The sequence below is a fragment of the Onychostruthus taczanowskii genome, unplaced genomic scaffold, assembly GCF_017590055.1.
Source record: "Onychostruthus taczanowskii isolate IOZ18803 unplaced genomic scaffold, ASM1759005v1 scaffold101, whole genome shotgun sequence".
NCBI classification, from domain to species: Eukaryota; Metazoa; Chordata; class Aves; order Passeriformes; family Passeridae; genus Onychostruthus; species Onychostruthus taczanowskii.
This window is the reverse complement of record NW_024496638.1, coordinates 1129840-1147856: the sequence shown is the minus strand read 5'-3', so window position 1 is coordinate 1147856 and position 18017 is coordinate 1129840. Positions and strand designations below refer to the sequence as shown.

Here is an 18017-nt window from a genome sequence, read left to right as displayed (position 1 = left end):
CAAGCCACCAAACCTCCTCAAGCAAGAATGAAGCATCTGCTCTGCCTCTCATTTTCCCCCCTACCAAACTGGACTCTCCCCTCCCTAATGCCCAGCACCTACCACGAGTGTTAAAAATAGCACTAATTAGGACCCTGGTTGACCATTAACTCTTTTATTATTCATATGACATTTATGATAAATGCCTGATGTTACTTACAAACGGTTGAGGTGGCACTTACACACAGAAGAATAAACTTCAGAGTCATGGGAGAAATCATTTAGCAGCAAGGCAGGCTGACTACACCAGGGCATACAACCACTCGCTGGTGTGTAAATTTAAATCTTTTAGTTCAACACAAAAGATAAAGTAGTTTGGCATTCCTGGAAGTGCAGGTGGACTTCTATTTCAACAGTCTTTTACATCACTGTAATTATCTCTAAAGATGGCTTTCTCCATCCAGCCAGGGCTGTGCACTGCATGTTGGCCATAAAACAGAAAAAAAATCCTGCCTTTCTCCAACAGAAAAGTCTCGTGCAACAGCCAAGTTGTCATTTCTCAGGATTATCATATCCTCTTAATTAAGTTGCAAAATTCAGAACGGAATAACCCCGATGAACATAAATTACACAGAAATGGATTTGATTTGCATGTAATAATGGCTTCTTTCAGAATTAATTACAAATATGCTGGAGTATGGATTAACGTCCTCCTGATTCAGCACTATATGTGCATGTTTAGCTGCTCTTCTAAGCTAAGGCTAGGAGTAAATTGTCTAGACAATTAATTATAATTCTTCTCTCATTTGCCAAAAAAACAGTAAAGCTTTGTGCAGAATCAGCTAGCCCCTTCTTCCACCCCTTCAGAGATCTTTAAAAATCCATGGGCATATTTGTCATTCCATAGTGAATTAAATTGCACATTGTTCACCATCAATTCTATCTGTGCAATCTGCCAGTACAGACTCTTCATACTTCCTGTGGATTAAAAGCCTAACAAGAAACCCACCTTTAAAAACACAGCCTTGTTTCAAAACCCCACCTAATAGGAATAGGGAGAGCTTTGGAAGGATTCCTGCCCAGGGATCACAGCAGTTCCATTTGTAAGCTGGTCTCTAATGCTAAACACTTCTCCTTAAGTAAACAAACAGCAAGGGAAATGTGCTTGAAGACAGAGAAAAAATGCATATCTATTTACTTTAGAAGCCTGCGATGCCTGTTCTTTCACAGCTACAGTGTGAGGAAGTGGTGCAACTATTTAAATTCAATCACCATGGGAGTTCAAGGCGCACTCCAAAAAAAGCTGCGTGTTGTACCCTCTCCAGCATGCAAAAGCCAGCTCTGCAGGAATAAACATTGTAACACCAGAAGTATTTTACCAAACCATACATGAGCCTGAAGAACAGCACATCAAATAATGTAAAATCAATAGATCTTACAGACAGGGCTTGACCAATGCATCCCAAAAGCCCTATTTTCAGTACCTGACTTCACAGAAACACAGCATCCCTTTGTTGGTCATGAAGAGGTTGTGGGGGGAAGAGGAAGAAAAATCCCAGATCATGATTTTGCTGTAAACTGCCCAGCAACACTCAAAAGAAGAACCAACTTTTTAAACAAAACCTAAAACACCAACAAAAAATTCCTCCAAAATATCAAACATGAAGATATTTTTGGTATGAATGAACAGAGTATTTAAATATACCCTTTTTATAAAGTAATTTATACTGCAATAATATTAATTGGTTTTTTGAGTTGGTTTTTTTTTTTTTTTTGGTACTTCAGTGTAGTGTTGGAAAAATTCAATTTCAAGCCAAAGTAATTTGCTTTATTCTCCATGGTTACTAAACGCCACTGGACCATGGATATTTCTGAGTGCAGAAATAGTTGCATAAAAAGTCATTAATTTTGGTTACTCCCTGAAAATATTTAGAAGAAACCAGAACTGATTGCCCACAATAAATATTGAAATTCATCTAAATTTCAATAACTGAAAGAAGACTATGACCTCCCAGATATCTCTGAGAGTGTATTCCCAAAGGACAAAAAGAACCAGAAAATTCCCAGCCAGCAACCTGACCATTGTTCTCTGTCACTGCTTTCCTGAATGCTGCATGAAGTTTTAAATTGACCAAGTGAAGCACACCACTGGTGTTAGCCCACAGAACTTGCTGCTCAGAGGCATCCCACACTTTTTCCAGAGTCAATTCTCCACCAGGAACATCACTCTTTCCCCAACAGAGCACTGAGAATCAAATTTCAGGATCTCCTACCTCGATCAAAAAGTCTCCAGTTCTCAGGCCAGCTTGCCATGCTACTCCCCCTTCATCCACAGATTCCAAGTACTGCAAAGCAGGAAAGGCTGGAGTTGGGGTGAATTCTTCAATTGGTGTGTCAGCTTTAAAAATAAATACCACATTAAAAAAAGAAAGTTAGGGAGTGCTTGCAAATACCACTTGACTACAGGCCTGTCATTGGCCATTCCGATTTAGGGTTAAAAAATGTTGGGTGCTGGAAGTGAGAGAGATGTGCCTCACGGGAGATCAGGATGCTGGGGACAGAGTGCAACCCCCCTGCAATAGCAATCCACAGGTCTTCCTTCCAGAGGGAGAAATACCTGCTCCTTTCCTGACACAAACCAAATCAAGCTGCACCAGGCAATAGCTGGGTTCTGATATTCCAGGATATTCAGTATTGGCTCAAGTAACCCTTTTGTGTGCCTGGCAGAATGCTGTAACTCTGGCAACATCCACCTAAAAATGAATTATGTGCTGGAGCCAGGAGAGAGCATCTGGCCAAACTAGGGGGCTGGGGTGGGTGGCAAAGGATGAAAAAAAATGAAACAGAATTTTTTTTTCCCTTCCTAAATTTAGATGCGCATAACAAAGAAGAGACCAGAAGAAATCACTTTTTAGGACAGGAGGCACAGCTGTCCCTGTGACAGCCGTGCCTGCCCCTCTGTGTCACGTACACATGGGCAGAAAAGTCCTTGGGTCTTTCACCTGAGCTGCCCCCGCTGCTACAGAGAAAATCTGGGGGAAACCACTGGGCTCAGCCAGAGGGAGTGAGCCCCGCTCAAAGCACTGATAACCCACACCAACACTCAGAGATAAGGCAGTGCCTTGGGCTTCCCTGCTTCAACTCCAAACATTTCATTTGGCTAAAACTGGCAAAGCTTTCCCAGCCCTGCAAATCCACGGTGGCACCGGTTTAGGCTTAGGGGTGGGGAACAGGGAGAGCAAAAGCCATGTCCCGAGAATGAAGACATGGAATAATTTTCATGCTCAAGCAAGGCAAGGGAGAACCCATGTGAAATGAGGGGGAGCAAGAGATGGGACATACCATCACATATATATATTCTTTTTTAAAATACAAAGGGAGCAAACTGCACTGAAAGTTAAAAAGCAAAGCATTAAATAGAATGCCTTTTTTAACTCGTAGGAATGCCACCGTGATAGATTTTAGCCTACAGAGAAGTGTCGTGCAGCTTAACATATGAACAGCTTTAAAAATGAGCACACTACAGGCCATGCAACATACGTGCAGCTTCTCAAGATATAAAAAAAGATCATATTTTCATACTAAAACTGCACCAATGTCACCTTGCAGAAGATCCACACCTATTTTAAACAAAACATCCCTCTATTGTCTATTCCTATACGCAGCCCTATTCAATCAGGCTGGCATTTGAAATAAAGCAGCAGTTTTTTTGAGGAAAGCAGGTTTCCCACAGTTAAGTAAACTGCACAACAGAACAGATTAATGGCAAAATACTACATCCACCAGCATGAGAAAAATACAGGCAAAACTTTCTCCCCCCAAAACGATTATGCAGTGCTTCTCCTATGTAAAAATGCAAACGGCTTCAGAGAGAAGGCACCGAAATCCATCGGAGTAGTATAGCATACAGAGAATCCTGTTGTCTAGCAACCAAGTGCACCAAGAATAATTTCTGCTTATATTCTGAGATGTATAAATTTCTTCATGCCACTGCACATCACACACACACACACACACAGAAGCACATACCTTTTGCCCCTCTGAGCACAAATCCAAATCCTTCATTGTCTTTTTTCTGCAGGACCACTGCCTTTTCTTCTATTATGCAGTCACTGTAGAGAGAATTCCGAGGATAGCGACCATTATTACATCCCTTCATCACCACTGTAGTAGCTGCTCCTCCAGTGTGCAGGTTCATCATCATCACAGCCCGTTAATCAAATAATATTGCAGTAACCAAGCATGGGAAAATATAGAACAAATAGCAGCAAGGGGAAGACAAAGACTAAGCTGGATGGTAAAAGAGAACATGACAAAGCAACTTAAAAGGAATAAAAAAGGCAGAGAGGAAAAAGAAAGAAGAAGAAATCATGCATGGTGGTTTGTGTTCTATATGAATGACTGGATGAACATGTGATCATGTAATCTGTGGGCTAGCTAGGACTCTAAAAGGAAAAAAAGTAAGTGAACTGAACGACAGTATCATTAATAAACTCCTCAATCGTGGATGTACCAGATGCATCTTCTAGTGAAGCCAAAATGAAACCAACCAGAAGAAAAATGAGGCAGCATTTTAAATTTAAAGATAATAAATTATGATTTTCTATTAGCTAACTAAAAGGCACAAATATATTCTGAAAGCTATGCCTTGCATCAAAAGCCCTTTTTCAATCCTATTGAATGTTGCATGCTGCAAGAATCCCACATGATCATCTGACAGCCTACAATGCTAACAACGTGCAGCTGCCTTGGCGTCATCAAGCACAAATTTCCACAGCATCAAGAATCTGCATAATTGAAATAGTAACAAGGCATGCACAAGCAGGAAAACACATTTTCTAAGGAATATTTCCTGTCTCCTGATAAACAATTAATATTATAAAACAAGGAGATGGTATAAAGGACTATTTATGTAAGCAGTATTCCCTTAAAGAGAAAGTAGCCTTAGGAATCTCACTGTCATTGGCTAAGATAAAAGTAGAAGGTAGATGAAGAAAATGCACAAAATGCACATTAAAATGGGACCTTTCAGATACAGGGAACGATCTGTAAAAGCCTTAAGGGGTTCAATAGCTTTCATTAAAAATGAAGTTTACTAAAAATAAGCTCAAAGAAAAAAAAATTTTTTTGAATGTTCTTGTAGGTACCAAAGCATTGCACAGCACGAGTCGCAGGGGTTAAGTTCATGAATTGTCAGCACTGCAAACTATGCTGCTTTAAAATACCTACAGAACTAGTTCAGATAGAAGGGAGTATGAGCAAGTTTGCTTTCCCTAATTTTTTACTGGCCAACTTCTGTTCCTGCTGGTCTGGTACAGAATCAGTCCCCAAAGCAGTAAATCCAAGGAAAGACTGAATCTGCCTCAGGGCCATTAATAATCCCCAGGGGGAGGAGGAAACTAAATAAAGAGAAATTATTGTGACCTTTTTATTTAAAGCTCTGAACAAAGAGAGGGATGATGATATCAGGACACCAATGGACAGCCTCCAAACTCCAGATTTTTCGTGCATCACAGACCATCCTTTTGGTGCCTTTCCAACTCTGCGGGATGAAACTTCCCATGGCTGCTGAAGCGATGATGTAAGGTTGTCTTCCAAATTGCAGAGTGTTTAACACCACACATGAATTCAAACTGCCACAGTGGTGACTTTGTGGGCAAGAGACGGTCTCCATCAGCACCCACAGCTTTTGTGTATTCTCAACTTACTGTAATTCACTGTGTCTTTCAGACATTTTCTGTTCTTAAGGCTAAAAACCTTCTGCTCCTTGAGAAAGCCCAACGCCCTCCGGCTCAGGGGTATCAGGATGGGATGGAATATGCAGCTCTCAGAGCCCATTGAAACTCTCCATCAACATCCTGATGCTCTAGAAACTGACTGCTCCTGCCAGCGCATTGGCTTATTTTCATCATTTCACCACCACATTCTCAAGGTGAGTCCCTGTGCTTGTCCACTGAAGTGTCAACAGCGTTACTTTTTTTAATACTTGGTCAAATTAATAAAACCCATTCCCTTCAAGTTTCTTTGTAACCAATCAATAGCTTAATAGAGCTTAGAAGGCAACTTCTGAGATTCTAATTATAGCAAGACTTTGATTCAAAGAACCCCCTCTCGTCCCCTCCCCAAATCCCACTCTCATGTCAGTTCATTTCCATATATAGAATTCAGAAGTTTATCAGCTCAGCAAACTCAGGATCAATTCTCCTAGTCTACATTCAAAAAATTAGGCATCCAGGGTCCTTCCAGAACCAGCTAATGAAATGGATGGGCATTGTCAAGTCAGGCTCACTTACAGATTAAAGGTATAAAAATCACCTCTGATTTTCTTCTCATGTACAGCACATCTATTCCATAAACTACCCAGTTTTATAATTCTGTTCATGTACTGAAAGTGGGGATGCAAAATTGCCAACATTTTACAAAATTACGTGCAAGGGGGAGGTGAGAGGGAAGGGAAGGAGAAGCACAACATGATTTTTGGTGAGAAAACACACAAACTGATCTCTATTATTTGACAAATACAACTTTCTAATATACAGTTGCAGTCATGAAGAGAACAGCATCACAGCCTGGAAAATAAAAAGATAGGCTTGAAAAAATCAGATGTGTAACATTTCTTCTCATTTATGTTCCCTAGAAGCAGGAAACCTGTAAAAATCCTATGGCTTGAGTAGCTTAACTTGTTCAAGCAACCACAGAAAGCAAATTGATTCTCCCCACACACCTCAGTGCTGCAGAGCAAAGAACCAGCAGCAGGAAAAGGGGGAAGACAAACAAGCACACAAAAAAATGAACTGAATTTACAACCTGCACGCCCTTTCTCCCAGAAAATTTGCATTCCCAAGAAAAGGAGGCAGAAGAGGGGCAGAATTTAACCTCTGACTCTTTGCAGTGCTGCTTTTTTTGCTCACTTTGCTATACCAAGGCTGTCTGTGCCAGCCAGGGTGGACTCTCCACCGAAGGTCTGTTCACAGTCCACCTGCTTCTGGCAGGCAAAGTGGTGCCAAATGTAAAACTAGGTCAAAATTTCTCCCCAAGAGCCTTCTTGGCAGCATCTCTTTGATCCTGGAGGTGTTGAAAATACTTAGCAGCAGAACACAGGGTACAGCAACCAGTGACAAATGAAGGTGGCATTACATTAGGAGCTGCTCAGAGGCCTGAGCTCAAGCAAGAAGAGGAATTTCTTCCCAGGCTCTTCCCAGTGCACAACTCTCTGTGAGGCCCAGCAGTCCCTGTTATCTGTGAATGCCAAATTTCAACAGGTAAAATCCCTGAAGTCCATTTCTGTCCCATCCCAAACCAAAATTCAACAGCCTCCATTTCAGAGAGAAATCCTCAGAATATGACCAGTTCCATATGGTGGTAATAAAATGAGTAATTCTAAAATCAATAGCTCATTATTTAAATAGGGCAAGCACTGCTTTGACTTTGGCTGTGTAAGGCCAAGATTCATTGCAGGCAAAGTTAAATGCAAAAGGCATCCTATCAAGTGCAGGATGTTTCCGTGTGGAGCACAATCATAAAACTTCAGGTCAAAATAACAGTCAATGTAAATCTCTGCTTTACTCAAGCAGCAGATGATATAAAACATGCTTGTTCATCAGTTCATGTAGTTTCCTTAACAACTTAAGGCTCAAGAACTGTGCAGAGCTGTTACAATTTCCGTAATTTTACAAACTGACCAATGGAGAAAGGGAAATAGAAGGATTTGCCCATGATCAGACAGATATGTGAGTTTTGAACTCAGCACTGTTCCACATAACAACCATCATTTGTGTGGGCTTTTCTAAACAGCAGGAATGTCTGCTTTGCTAACAGCCCATTAGGATAATATCTGAGGAAGGAAGGAGAAATGTCAAGTCTTTCATAAAGACCTGTATGAAGAAAATAAAGGTTGGAGTGTAGGTTCCTGCTGGAGGCAGGCCTACAAAACCTGGCTTCCTGTTCTCATCAAGGATAACTACACCCTATCTTAAGGCATGACTTATTCCATAAGGTAAAATACTAAATTACAGAGGTGGAGACTATCAGGACTACAGGATGTGTTTAGGCAAGTTCGTGACAAGTGTTTCATTGCTGATTTCAGTCTGAAAAACAGCAAGTAGACAATCCACTGAAAATTATCACCATTATCTGGAAACAAAAATGGTTATTTGGTCAATTGTCAGTCTCCCCCTAAGGCAGAGGAAAAAATGAATGTAAAAAGGACTTATTTTCCTGATTCCCTGCAGTCATTCATCCCCTGGAAACATAACCCTACCTTTTCAGCTCCAGTAGCCTGGGAGTCCACAAGTCCTTCAGTAAGGATTTGCTCTCCCCTTGAGTGAGAAGTGGCCCTCGCTCTCTCCAGGTTCACTTCTTTCAGTTGGCCAAGTAAATCTAAATCTCTTCATTAGCCACTTTTCCTCTCCTCAGCACTCTTGCAATTGCAATCTTTTGGAAAGATCTACTGAGTTCACAACAAGATACATCCTAGAAGAATAAAGTGTTCTGCCAGGTGCAATAAAATGATAACTAAATCATTCCATAAATTTATATGCAATGTCTGGAAGCAGTCACACTAATTCCTTTCAGGATAAGATGGCCAATTCATGGTGGTTATGCCCAAGCCAGAGAAGGGCATTTGAGAAATCTGTTCAAGAGGAGGAGCCCTTTGTGCATTATCCAACAGTCAGTCCCTGTTAAACGCACATCAAAAATATTCTTTGCCTTTTTCGGGAAGTAACCTGTCCTGATACCACATAAAATGGAAATTATGTCTACAGCAAACCTTATTGTAGGGTATAGCAAACTTTCAGTGGGAAAACATTTTCTGTTACTGCTGGAAGGGGTCAACCTTATAATTTATAGTCAACTACTCTAATGGCTTCAGAAAATTGGCTAATCCTACTAATTAAGGCCTTCAAGATTAATGAAGACACTTTCTGTGATTGCTCAAGTTTCCCAGGCATCAATCATCCACTTTTAGGTCTCACATAAGAGCTCCCACAGCTCTCCTGTGTCAGGCACAGCAGCAATCACTTGCTCAAGAGGCAGCAGCTACAGCAGCGAGTGGGTTCTGTGCACAGCAGATAGGAAAATACACAGGCTGTCCCTAAAAAACCCACTGGCAGCCCAAACAGAAACAGTGGGATGTAGCCTACTAAATAGTCAAACTCACAGTGACCTCTCCCTTCACAGCATCCTAGGATCCCAGAATTGGGGGAGATGGCCTACTCTGTACATCTGAGCAATGCTCATGTCTCATATGACAAGTCTAATGATTTTCCTTTAGAACACATGTTTATCTGGAAGTTTATAGCAAGCTGTGTTTGGGAGGAAGAAAGTATTTCCAATTAGATGGGTCAGTGCCTTAGCACTTTCCTCATGGCAGATAGAACCTAGCATTAGAATAGAAATACTGAAGAGCAGTGAACTTTAAATTGATACATTCTTTACTAGGCAGCTGAAGATACAAGTCCAAGGAATATGATCATGATACAATAAGTAAAATATGACAGAGAAGGGATGAAGAGAATCACTTAGAACTAAAAATTCTCCAAGTCATTCTGCTGTTTTTTAATTAAAAAAAATAAACTGGAAAATCAGGGCTGCATATGGAAGTGCAGCATGGAATCAGATGCTTAGTCCTACCTATGGATCTCAGCTTCACAGGTGCTCTCAAAGAAATCCAAGAGTAGAATCTTCACAGGCACAGACAACTGGTTGTGTGTCAGTGCCTGACCGGCACAGCTGGCACTCAAACAAAACACCCAGAGAAGACAGACAAGATCACCATTACCCCTGCTTGCACTGTGTTCCTCTCTGACTTTATCACCTGTGGCAAACAACTTCAAATTGCAACAGAAAGGACATGGTCTAATTTCTCCTTGGTAAACTTGGCATAGCTGTGTTTTCCTCAGCTGGCTATGATCAAGCCAGACAAAGAACAGGAAGTAAGAAAGGATGCTCCAGCAATACTCCTGTAACCTCCCCATATTCATATATTTGTCTTTCCAATCTCCTGTAGCAGTGCTGTATCTCCAGAGTTAGTAAACAACTTGTGGAGCTCTTTGATCATGAGAACAGCAAAGCTGCGGATTTTGCTTTGAAATCTGCTGATGAAAGAGGGATATGTCAAACTGTGGCTGTTTTAAAGACATGGACATATTCTCCACTCCTGGATCTGTACTGCACAGTGAGGGAATCACAGGCTCCTGTAAAACCTCACAGCACATCTTCCACCTAAAAAAGGTGTTTCATTCACACTTCTAAACAAGCAATCAAGCCATCTTTATTGGATTTTGAATACTTGATACCCTGGGTGAAACAAGAGCAGTTCTTCACTAAGTCCCCAAACCCACACTATGTCAGCCAGGAAGGGATTCACTAAGAATTAAGAAGTTGGAAAGATGGTGCTGCTTTTTCCAGCCTGTGATCAGCAGAAGTGCCCAAACAAAAAAAAAAAAAACACCCATAATTACAAGAAGCAACCTATCTTAAAGAGAGTAACAGTGCTGTACAGTTCAATGGGTTTATGCTACAAAACTTTACAAAAAAAATAGGTTTAAAAGCGAAATATTGAATTTCAGAACAGAAGTGTACAGAGTAGTTGCACAATTTCTTTATGTAGAACCAAGGAAAAACTTTCTCTCTCTCCTCCTCAGTCCACATTCCTTTACTTAGCTTTTAATTACACCAATTATCAGATTTTTTGGTGTGCAAGAGAAGGGAGCAGTAATACTTTTCAAATATAAAGTAATCTAAAGTAATCTAAATCTAAAGTAATACTTTTCAAATAAATTGATTTGGCTATTGGTACTTATAGGTTGTTTCCTGGTTTCACCTTTAGTTGCTGAACCTACAACAAGTAAAATAAAATACGGGTACAGCAAACCATGAAGTCAACTTCCTGGAAAGATAAATCATCCAGTAAAAGTCTGAGTTTATATTATGTAGGAATTTCAGGATAGGATATGAAGGCAATAAAAAAAGTCAGTAGCAAGTTCATAATCCTAAGCAAATGTATATATAAGGCATATATGTACCATATGTATGGGTATACTGATACCCATGTATGAATATACTTATACACACTCACAAATTACCAAGTATTTTAGTCTTTTTTAAGAGAAATATTATTATTCTTTCACATCTGCACTGGTAGAGAGAAAACAAAAAATCACTGGGGGGAGGAAAGTGGCAAAATGAACTTAAAAATAAAAGCTTAATTCTTCTGTATTAATTAATTTCATTTTTCTTTTAAAAATGAACAGTAATTTCAAGCATCACACATGACAAAGTGGAAACCAGACATAAGACATGCAGGCAGGAGTCCTCCTGCAATGGAACAGAAGAGTTTTATAGCCCAGAGTCCCTCCACCTCCTTCACAGAAATGTTCCACCTAGCACAGGAATATTTTGGGTTCCAGCACACTCCACTTGCACCTGATACTTATCAGCAATTTTCAGTTTTTATTTATCAAGCATTTGAGCAATGTGAGCCTGGACTGTGAAAATATTAATATTCATTGCTAATATGATGAGCCTTAGGCAAACAGACTCTCCAAACACTCACATATGTTTAGGTAACCAGGATATTTATCTGATAAACACTTTACTGTTAAGGTTTGTATTTTCCTATCCCAAACCAGCTGCAGTTCAGCCTCTGATGCTGCCACCAAACCATAGAGAAATAGGAATTTTCTCCCTAGTCATCTTAACATATAAAGTATTTAGATAAAAGGAATATTAATTATAGATGTTAAACCCAGTGGTTTTTTTATACTGTTGGTTTTTTAAAAATTCATAATTTTCCTGCTGTTTTTGCTAAAATTGGTCATTATTACCACAGACAACCTCAGTGCCAAGGAGAGGAATATGTTCAGGGTTATCAAATAGGACAAGAAACCAAGGCAGAACAAGGGAAGTAACTTCAATCACACATTGGGTTTAAAAGAAAATAAACAGAAAGTGTTTTATTAACACTTCTTAGATGTGCTACAAGCCCTTTAAGGCAGCAGTTTGACCTTGGAAGTCTTTAAAACAATTATTGAACTCACAGTACATTTTGGTATCATAACTCCACTTGCTCCAAGAGAGTCTAAACGAAAATAAGCTACAAAATAGGGGAAAGAAACAGGTGATTTCAGGACTGATGACAAACATGAGTTTCAGATTAGTTTTAGGGTAACCTCAAGTTTTCCATCACACCCTGTCTGCTATGATGACCAGGAGGAATTATCATCCTCCTGTCCTGCATTCCTTGGAAAATAAGCACAGCCCTGACCACAAGGAGTGTGAGTAGCCCTGACTGTACATTTCAGCTTTATAGATGGAGGTATTTCACTTATAAGTCTGCATTGTACAGAAAAATACAGTGATTAAATCAATGTTAAACACACTGCAAATTTTTATGACAAAAAATGTTATGCCTTTAGTATATAACTTACAAGTTTGAATTTCTGTCTCAAAACAAACGAGGTCTCACCAAAGGCATAAAGTTTTTTCTGAAAACATCTTTATTCTTCTCCAAGACCTTTAAAAATACAGTGCACAGTGAGAAACTTTGATTTTCTAGGATTTTGCATGAAAGAGCTGTAAAGGTGACATGAATTACAGTTAAATTTTCACATATCCCTTTAAAAATCCTGACTAATCACGTTATTTCACAGTCTCATTAACATCAGAAAGGAGGTGGCAACTCTACCTTCTTTTCTGAAATATATTCTCCCTCTCCATTTCTCTAATTGCACTAAGCTCTTGAGTTATTTTAAGTCTACCCCAAATTTTGCTTACCTGCAAGACAAAATGTCCATCTTAACAGCTCTCCTGCCTCCAGCATCATTATTTTCAGCAATTCTGTCAAAGCATGGCCAGTTTAGCCCAAAATGCTGGTAGCAGTGAAAAAATCACTGACTTTACAATTTTATTTAAATTGGCAATGACTTCTCTTAATTACAAGAATGCTGGACTGGAACCTGTCTTTATTGCCCCCTTGCCTTTCACATCCAGCTCGTTGGTTGCACTGATGTGAAATTTCTGGGAATATGAAGCTTGCATTTTATGTGTACATGAGACAAGGTAAAAATGTTGGTTTATCATTTCAAGTCAATTCAGATGCACCAATTTTAATACATTTCAGAATTGATGGTGCTGGAAGTGGTTGCAGTAGAGGTGTAAACCACCTCTGCCATAGGGGCAACAGCTCCTGGTTTGGATGTGCTGGTCTAAAGGTTCCCACAATCTACTCAGTATCAGCCCTGGTTTTCAATTGGAGCAACAAACTCTTAATTCTGTTATCTGGGCCCTATAAAAAAATAGATAAATTAGAAGACACATGGGTAACAGGTTTTTTTTTTCCTCCTAAAGATGCAGTAGCCACTTTTTCTTAGTGCATATATTCAACACTCACTATTCCTCTGCTCAGAAACTTGCTATGAACTCAGTTTTTGTGTAACACTTATCCCTTAAAGCCAAGCTTTGTTGATACATTTTAGTGCTTGTCAGACATCATCTCTCCAAAAACAGGCTGACATTTTGTGTCAGAAAGAGCAGGGAGCCCCAGCAGCATCACCAGCCACTCAGTCGGTGCATCTGCCAATCATTCCCATGGAGCACCCTCTAACATCCACGAGGATGGAGAGAGCATCTGCTCCTGGCTCAGGGAAAGGGGAACACTTTCAAAGGGCTTGGATAAAGCCCTGCTCTGTCCAGCAGGTTCCTGGCATTCAGCCACAGCTCAGGCTGTGGATTTAAGTCTGACACACACAGGACTCAAGCCCAGGCCTCCTTTAGTCTAGGTGAATGCTCCACCACCAGCTATTGTTTGCTCTTCAGCTGCTCCCTCTTTGTTGGGTTCAATTCCATTTCTTAAAGAAACAGAGCTCTAGCACATCTGGTTTGTCCCAGGAGGAACAAGGCACCCTCCTCTCACATCTTCCTTTTGCACCACCAAAGAAACTGAGCATGAAAATCCACCCCTTTCCAATTTCAGGTCATTTCAGCTTTCAAGAGGAACAAAACACATACACTGCCTGCCAGCCACCCTAAGAATGTTGCCTCATAGATCAAATTCTCCAAATGCAACAAATATTTGTGAAAATCTGCCTTGAAAGAGGTGGTGAGGGGGGGAAGAGTGGTTTAGATCACTCCCATTGGAGGCAAGCCCACAGTGCAAGCTCACCAGTTATTTGTTCCATTTGGGGCTGCCAAAACTTCCAACTGCATCATTCCCAACCAGAGGCACCATATGGAGGCTTTGCTCATCTGGTGATGAGGTGACAGAATGGCAGCCAAAGTTGCCCTGGGGCAGGGAATTAAATCATCACAGGGGCTGGGACACATGAATGAAAAATACTAATTATTAGAAACTTAATCATCCTCCTTTCTTCCTTTCTCCCCCCTCCCCAAAATAATCCCATTTGAATCTCCTGTTTTCCTCTGTTCTAATTATGTGGCTCTTGTTTCTAACCAACCTGGTATCACACCCTCACAAACTTGTTCTGCATCTCCACTCCTTTTTCTTTTCTTTTTTCATTTCCTTTATTCTAATTTAAAGAAAAAAAAAAATCACTTTATTCCCCCTCATGCACAGGACACAGGCTGCTGCTTTCAGTGGTGACATTTAAATCCATGCTGTCCTCCAGCATCCGGCCGGAGGAGTTGCAGAGGAAATCCTGCTGAGCCTGGGAGTACCAATTACTGTGCAGGAAATGGCACAGCCCCCAAATCCCAGCCCTTGCAAGCAGCAGCTTCTCTACCCCAGGCACACAGTTAAGTCTGGACTAGCACTAGTCCAGGTAATTTTCTAAAAGTTTTTCAGAAGGCACATTGTAATTCTACATCTGGGAAAGGCTGTGTATTTTTTTTTTCTCAGTCCTTGATCTCTCTTTGCTAACACTTATCACTAAAAATTGAGGCAAACATGTAGTCCAGAACATGCCTGACACATTTTAGTCATTAGTTACCAAACCATTAGCTGCTAAAAGCTGGAATCTTACTGAAGTGGGTTGAGCAAACTTCACTGTTAAGGCAGCAAAGAACTTAAAAATGCACTTAGAAGCTAATGGAAACTTTTATCACTCACAGTAGTGTTTTGCATCTTACCATAATTGTATTAGACCTTAATAGTGCAATTATAGTACAGTTTTAGATGGAGAGGCACCACAATTCAGATGCACACACACACACACCCCCTTTTTACTTCCTATTTCAGCAATTCCTTTCAATATTTGCCACCAGCACAAAAAGCTCCATCGTGGCATCACACAACAGCAGGGGAGGCAAAATGCAAAGTTGTTTATTAGCAACCAAAGGAATTTCCGTTAGAAACTGAATAACTATAAATTAAAAACTTCACATTTTACATCTCCACCTGCTCCACAGAGGCTACAATGCGTTAATTATGGCTTAAATACATATGCAATTCTTCAAATTGCATCAAATTATGCTCTTCAAGTTAATGAGGCACAAGGTATTAAGACTGAGCTACCCTTGCCTTTCTGCCTCACATTAAGAGCAGCTCAGTGCTATCAGGCTGTTATACTCACAGTTAATTAATTAATTCAGAACAGACAACAGGCAAGTCCAACAAAATACCTTTAGACATCAGGTGAGATTACATGCACAAAAAACATTTTACATACTTTTTTTCCCTACAATTTGGCTCGTGCTGACCATTCTCTGTGCCCAAAAGAACCGTGATATCACATCTGCAGAGATTTTTAAATCCTTAAAATCACAGAGAGCTTTCAGATGTAACCACATCACTGTCTCACGGGGTTATATTTAATTACTATGACAAGCATACTCAGATATTTTTGTTATCATCTTCTAGGCAAAAAACTGAGCCATGTGTATAGGTAAAAGAAGTTAAAATGCTGCTGGTTTTAGTTATTTCCACCAGTGGAAACCAAGGACTATGTTTAAAATATATGCCTGCAGGTAAAAACAGCTGTAAAATCACCTTCCACTTATTATCAATATGTCAATCCCATATTGTGGATTTATTGTTAAGAGTGAAGATAACCATCATAATCTCCTTATTCCCATTTCCTTCAAGAGATCTCTTGAACAGTACAGACTTCCCAGGAAACGTTAGTACAGTGGAACTGGTGATATCCAACACAAAACAAACAAACAAACAAAAGAGCAGTTCACAGAATCCTAGAATGGTTTGGGTTGAAATGATCCTTAAGGATCATTCTGTTCCAATCCCATATCATCTAGTTCTTACTCCAATTCAGAAAATCCCATTTATTTTCCATGTAACAACACTTCTCTCACTGTTCTGCCCAGGCAGAACCAACATGAAAATGTGGAAGCAGGATATAAAATATAATACTTTTATATTTTATACCTTCCCTCAATTTTTGCAATCCATTTGCCAGGATTTAGTGGATTGCTGCCAAGCAAGCAGCACTCAGCAAGCACATAAGCCAAATTCCCCACCCCAGGGACACGGGGCCACCATAACAGAGGAGAAAATCCCTTTGCTTCACATCAGTCTTACATTCCTCACCACTTGCAATGGCCCGAATTCCACTAAAACTTTCAATCTGTTTCAAATCTATATTTTATTATTTAAAAATCTATATTTAAAGAGATGAGCAACTGCACTTCTCTAGAGGCAGGATTATTTATGTAAAATATCCACATGAAACGAGATGAAAGTATTTCTGCATAGGACTGAGAACTTCCACTAAAATAGGTGTGGAACACACCTAATGCTTGAACCACCAAGACAGCACCACTTACATCACAGCTTTGGGACAAAGGTATCCAACAGGCACATTCTGTGGGCTAAAAAAATGAAAAATATAACCAAGCTCTCCACAGCATGCTGAGTTGCAGGGGCAGACAGCTCCAGCTGTGCCAAGGAGTCTCTCTGAGCTGCTCAGGAATAAATCTTATGCTGCTCTATCCAACAGCACAGATGATAACAGCAACAGAGAATGGCCTGGAAAGAACTTCTGAGAAGAATCTCAGTTTTTTATTAGGTGTTTGTATGTAAATTGGCTTTTGAAGAGTTGCCCCTGTCAGCTTCTCTGTTCATGGGACATGGATGTTGCCACCTGACTTCCAAGTAGGGACAGTAGGGTGAATGAATTAAGACTTTAATTAAGTTTTCTTACAGATTACACCATCCTGTTTTCCTCTTTCTCTTCCTCCAGAAAAACAGAACAAAAACCACAAGGCAAATCAATTTGGTCCTGTCATTAATGTGGTAGCAACCAGCCTTTGGAAAAGGTTATTTGTCATCATGTCCTCTCCTGTGAGCTCCTTAATACTGCTGGCACCAGGAAAACTTCTGCCATGCAGGGATTGGAACCAGTTAAAGAGTCTGGAGAAAACCCCCATGTGAAAGTCAATAACTCTGTGAAGAAAGACACAGAATAGACAGGAGACCTCCCATTCATGTGCAGATTTGATTAAACTGATGTTGGCATTCAGCTGTGTTACTGACTTTTGCTGCTGCCCTGTTCTGCTGGGGGTGGGAGATGATGCAATGAATGCAGTAGGAAAAGTTTCCGCTGTCGTGTCCTAAAGTTCCCAAACTCATGGGGGCAATGGATCATGTTTTCCATCACACCAAGTTCATAATTTTTACATAGCATCACACTATGTCTCATATAATTTATGTCTCCAGAGTATAAAAGTTATCACTGTATTAACAGTCCCTTTCCATTTAAAAGGGTGATAACATTTTACATTTGAAATTAAACAACTAATTTATTCCACATATTTTCCTGACTGAACAATCCACTGTCCCACCTTGAAAGAATTAACCAATTTCCTTACTTCAGTTAAAAAGCAGATAAAAAATGGTAATACCTAAAGGTTTAAAAAAGAAAGATTTTTTTTTAAAATTCAAACATCCATTCTATGCCTTAGCAATACTTTCAATTATTGAACTGGAATTCAACCTTGATCAATTAACTCATTTACACCTGACTACTAATTTCATTTTAATTAACTGCTGACAAATCCAGGAAAGACAGAAAACTTCAGAGATGTTCACTTCAGCAATTCTGCATTATCTCCTCGCAGTTTCAGTG

General features: G+C 40.0%; 1 protein-coding gene across 2 annotated transcripts in view; it reads right to left on the bottom strand.

The window, feature by feature from the left end:
• The window catches only part of SHANK2 (SH3 and multiple ankyrin repeat domains 2), a 242700-nt gene that overhangs the window by 106426 nt on the left and 118257 nt on the right, over positions 1-18017 (bottom strand). For both annotated transcript variants that reach the window (XM_041411608.1, XM_041411618.1), the window contains 2 exons: positions 4009-4091; positions 2253-2377 (listed from right to left, as the gene is read on the bottom strand). In XM_041411608.1, coding sequence (XP_041267542.1) covers positions 2253-2377; positions 4009-4091 — 208 coding nt within the window. The remainder of the gene's footprint in view (positions 1-2252; positions 2378-4008; positions 4092-18017) is intronic.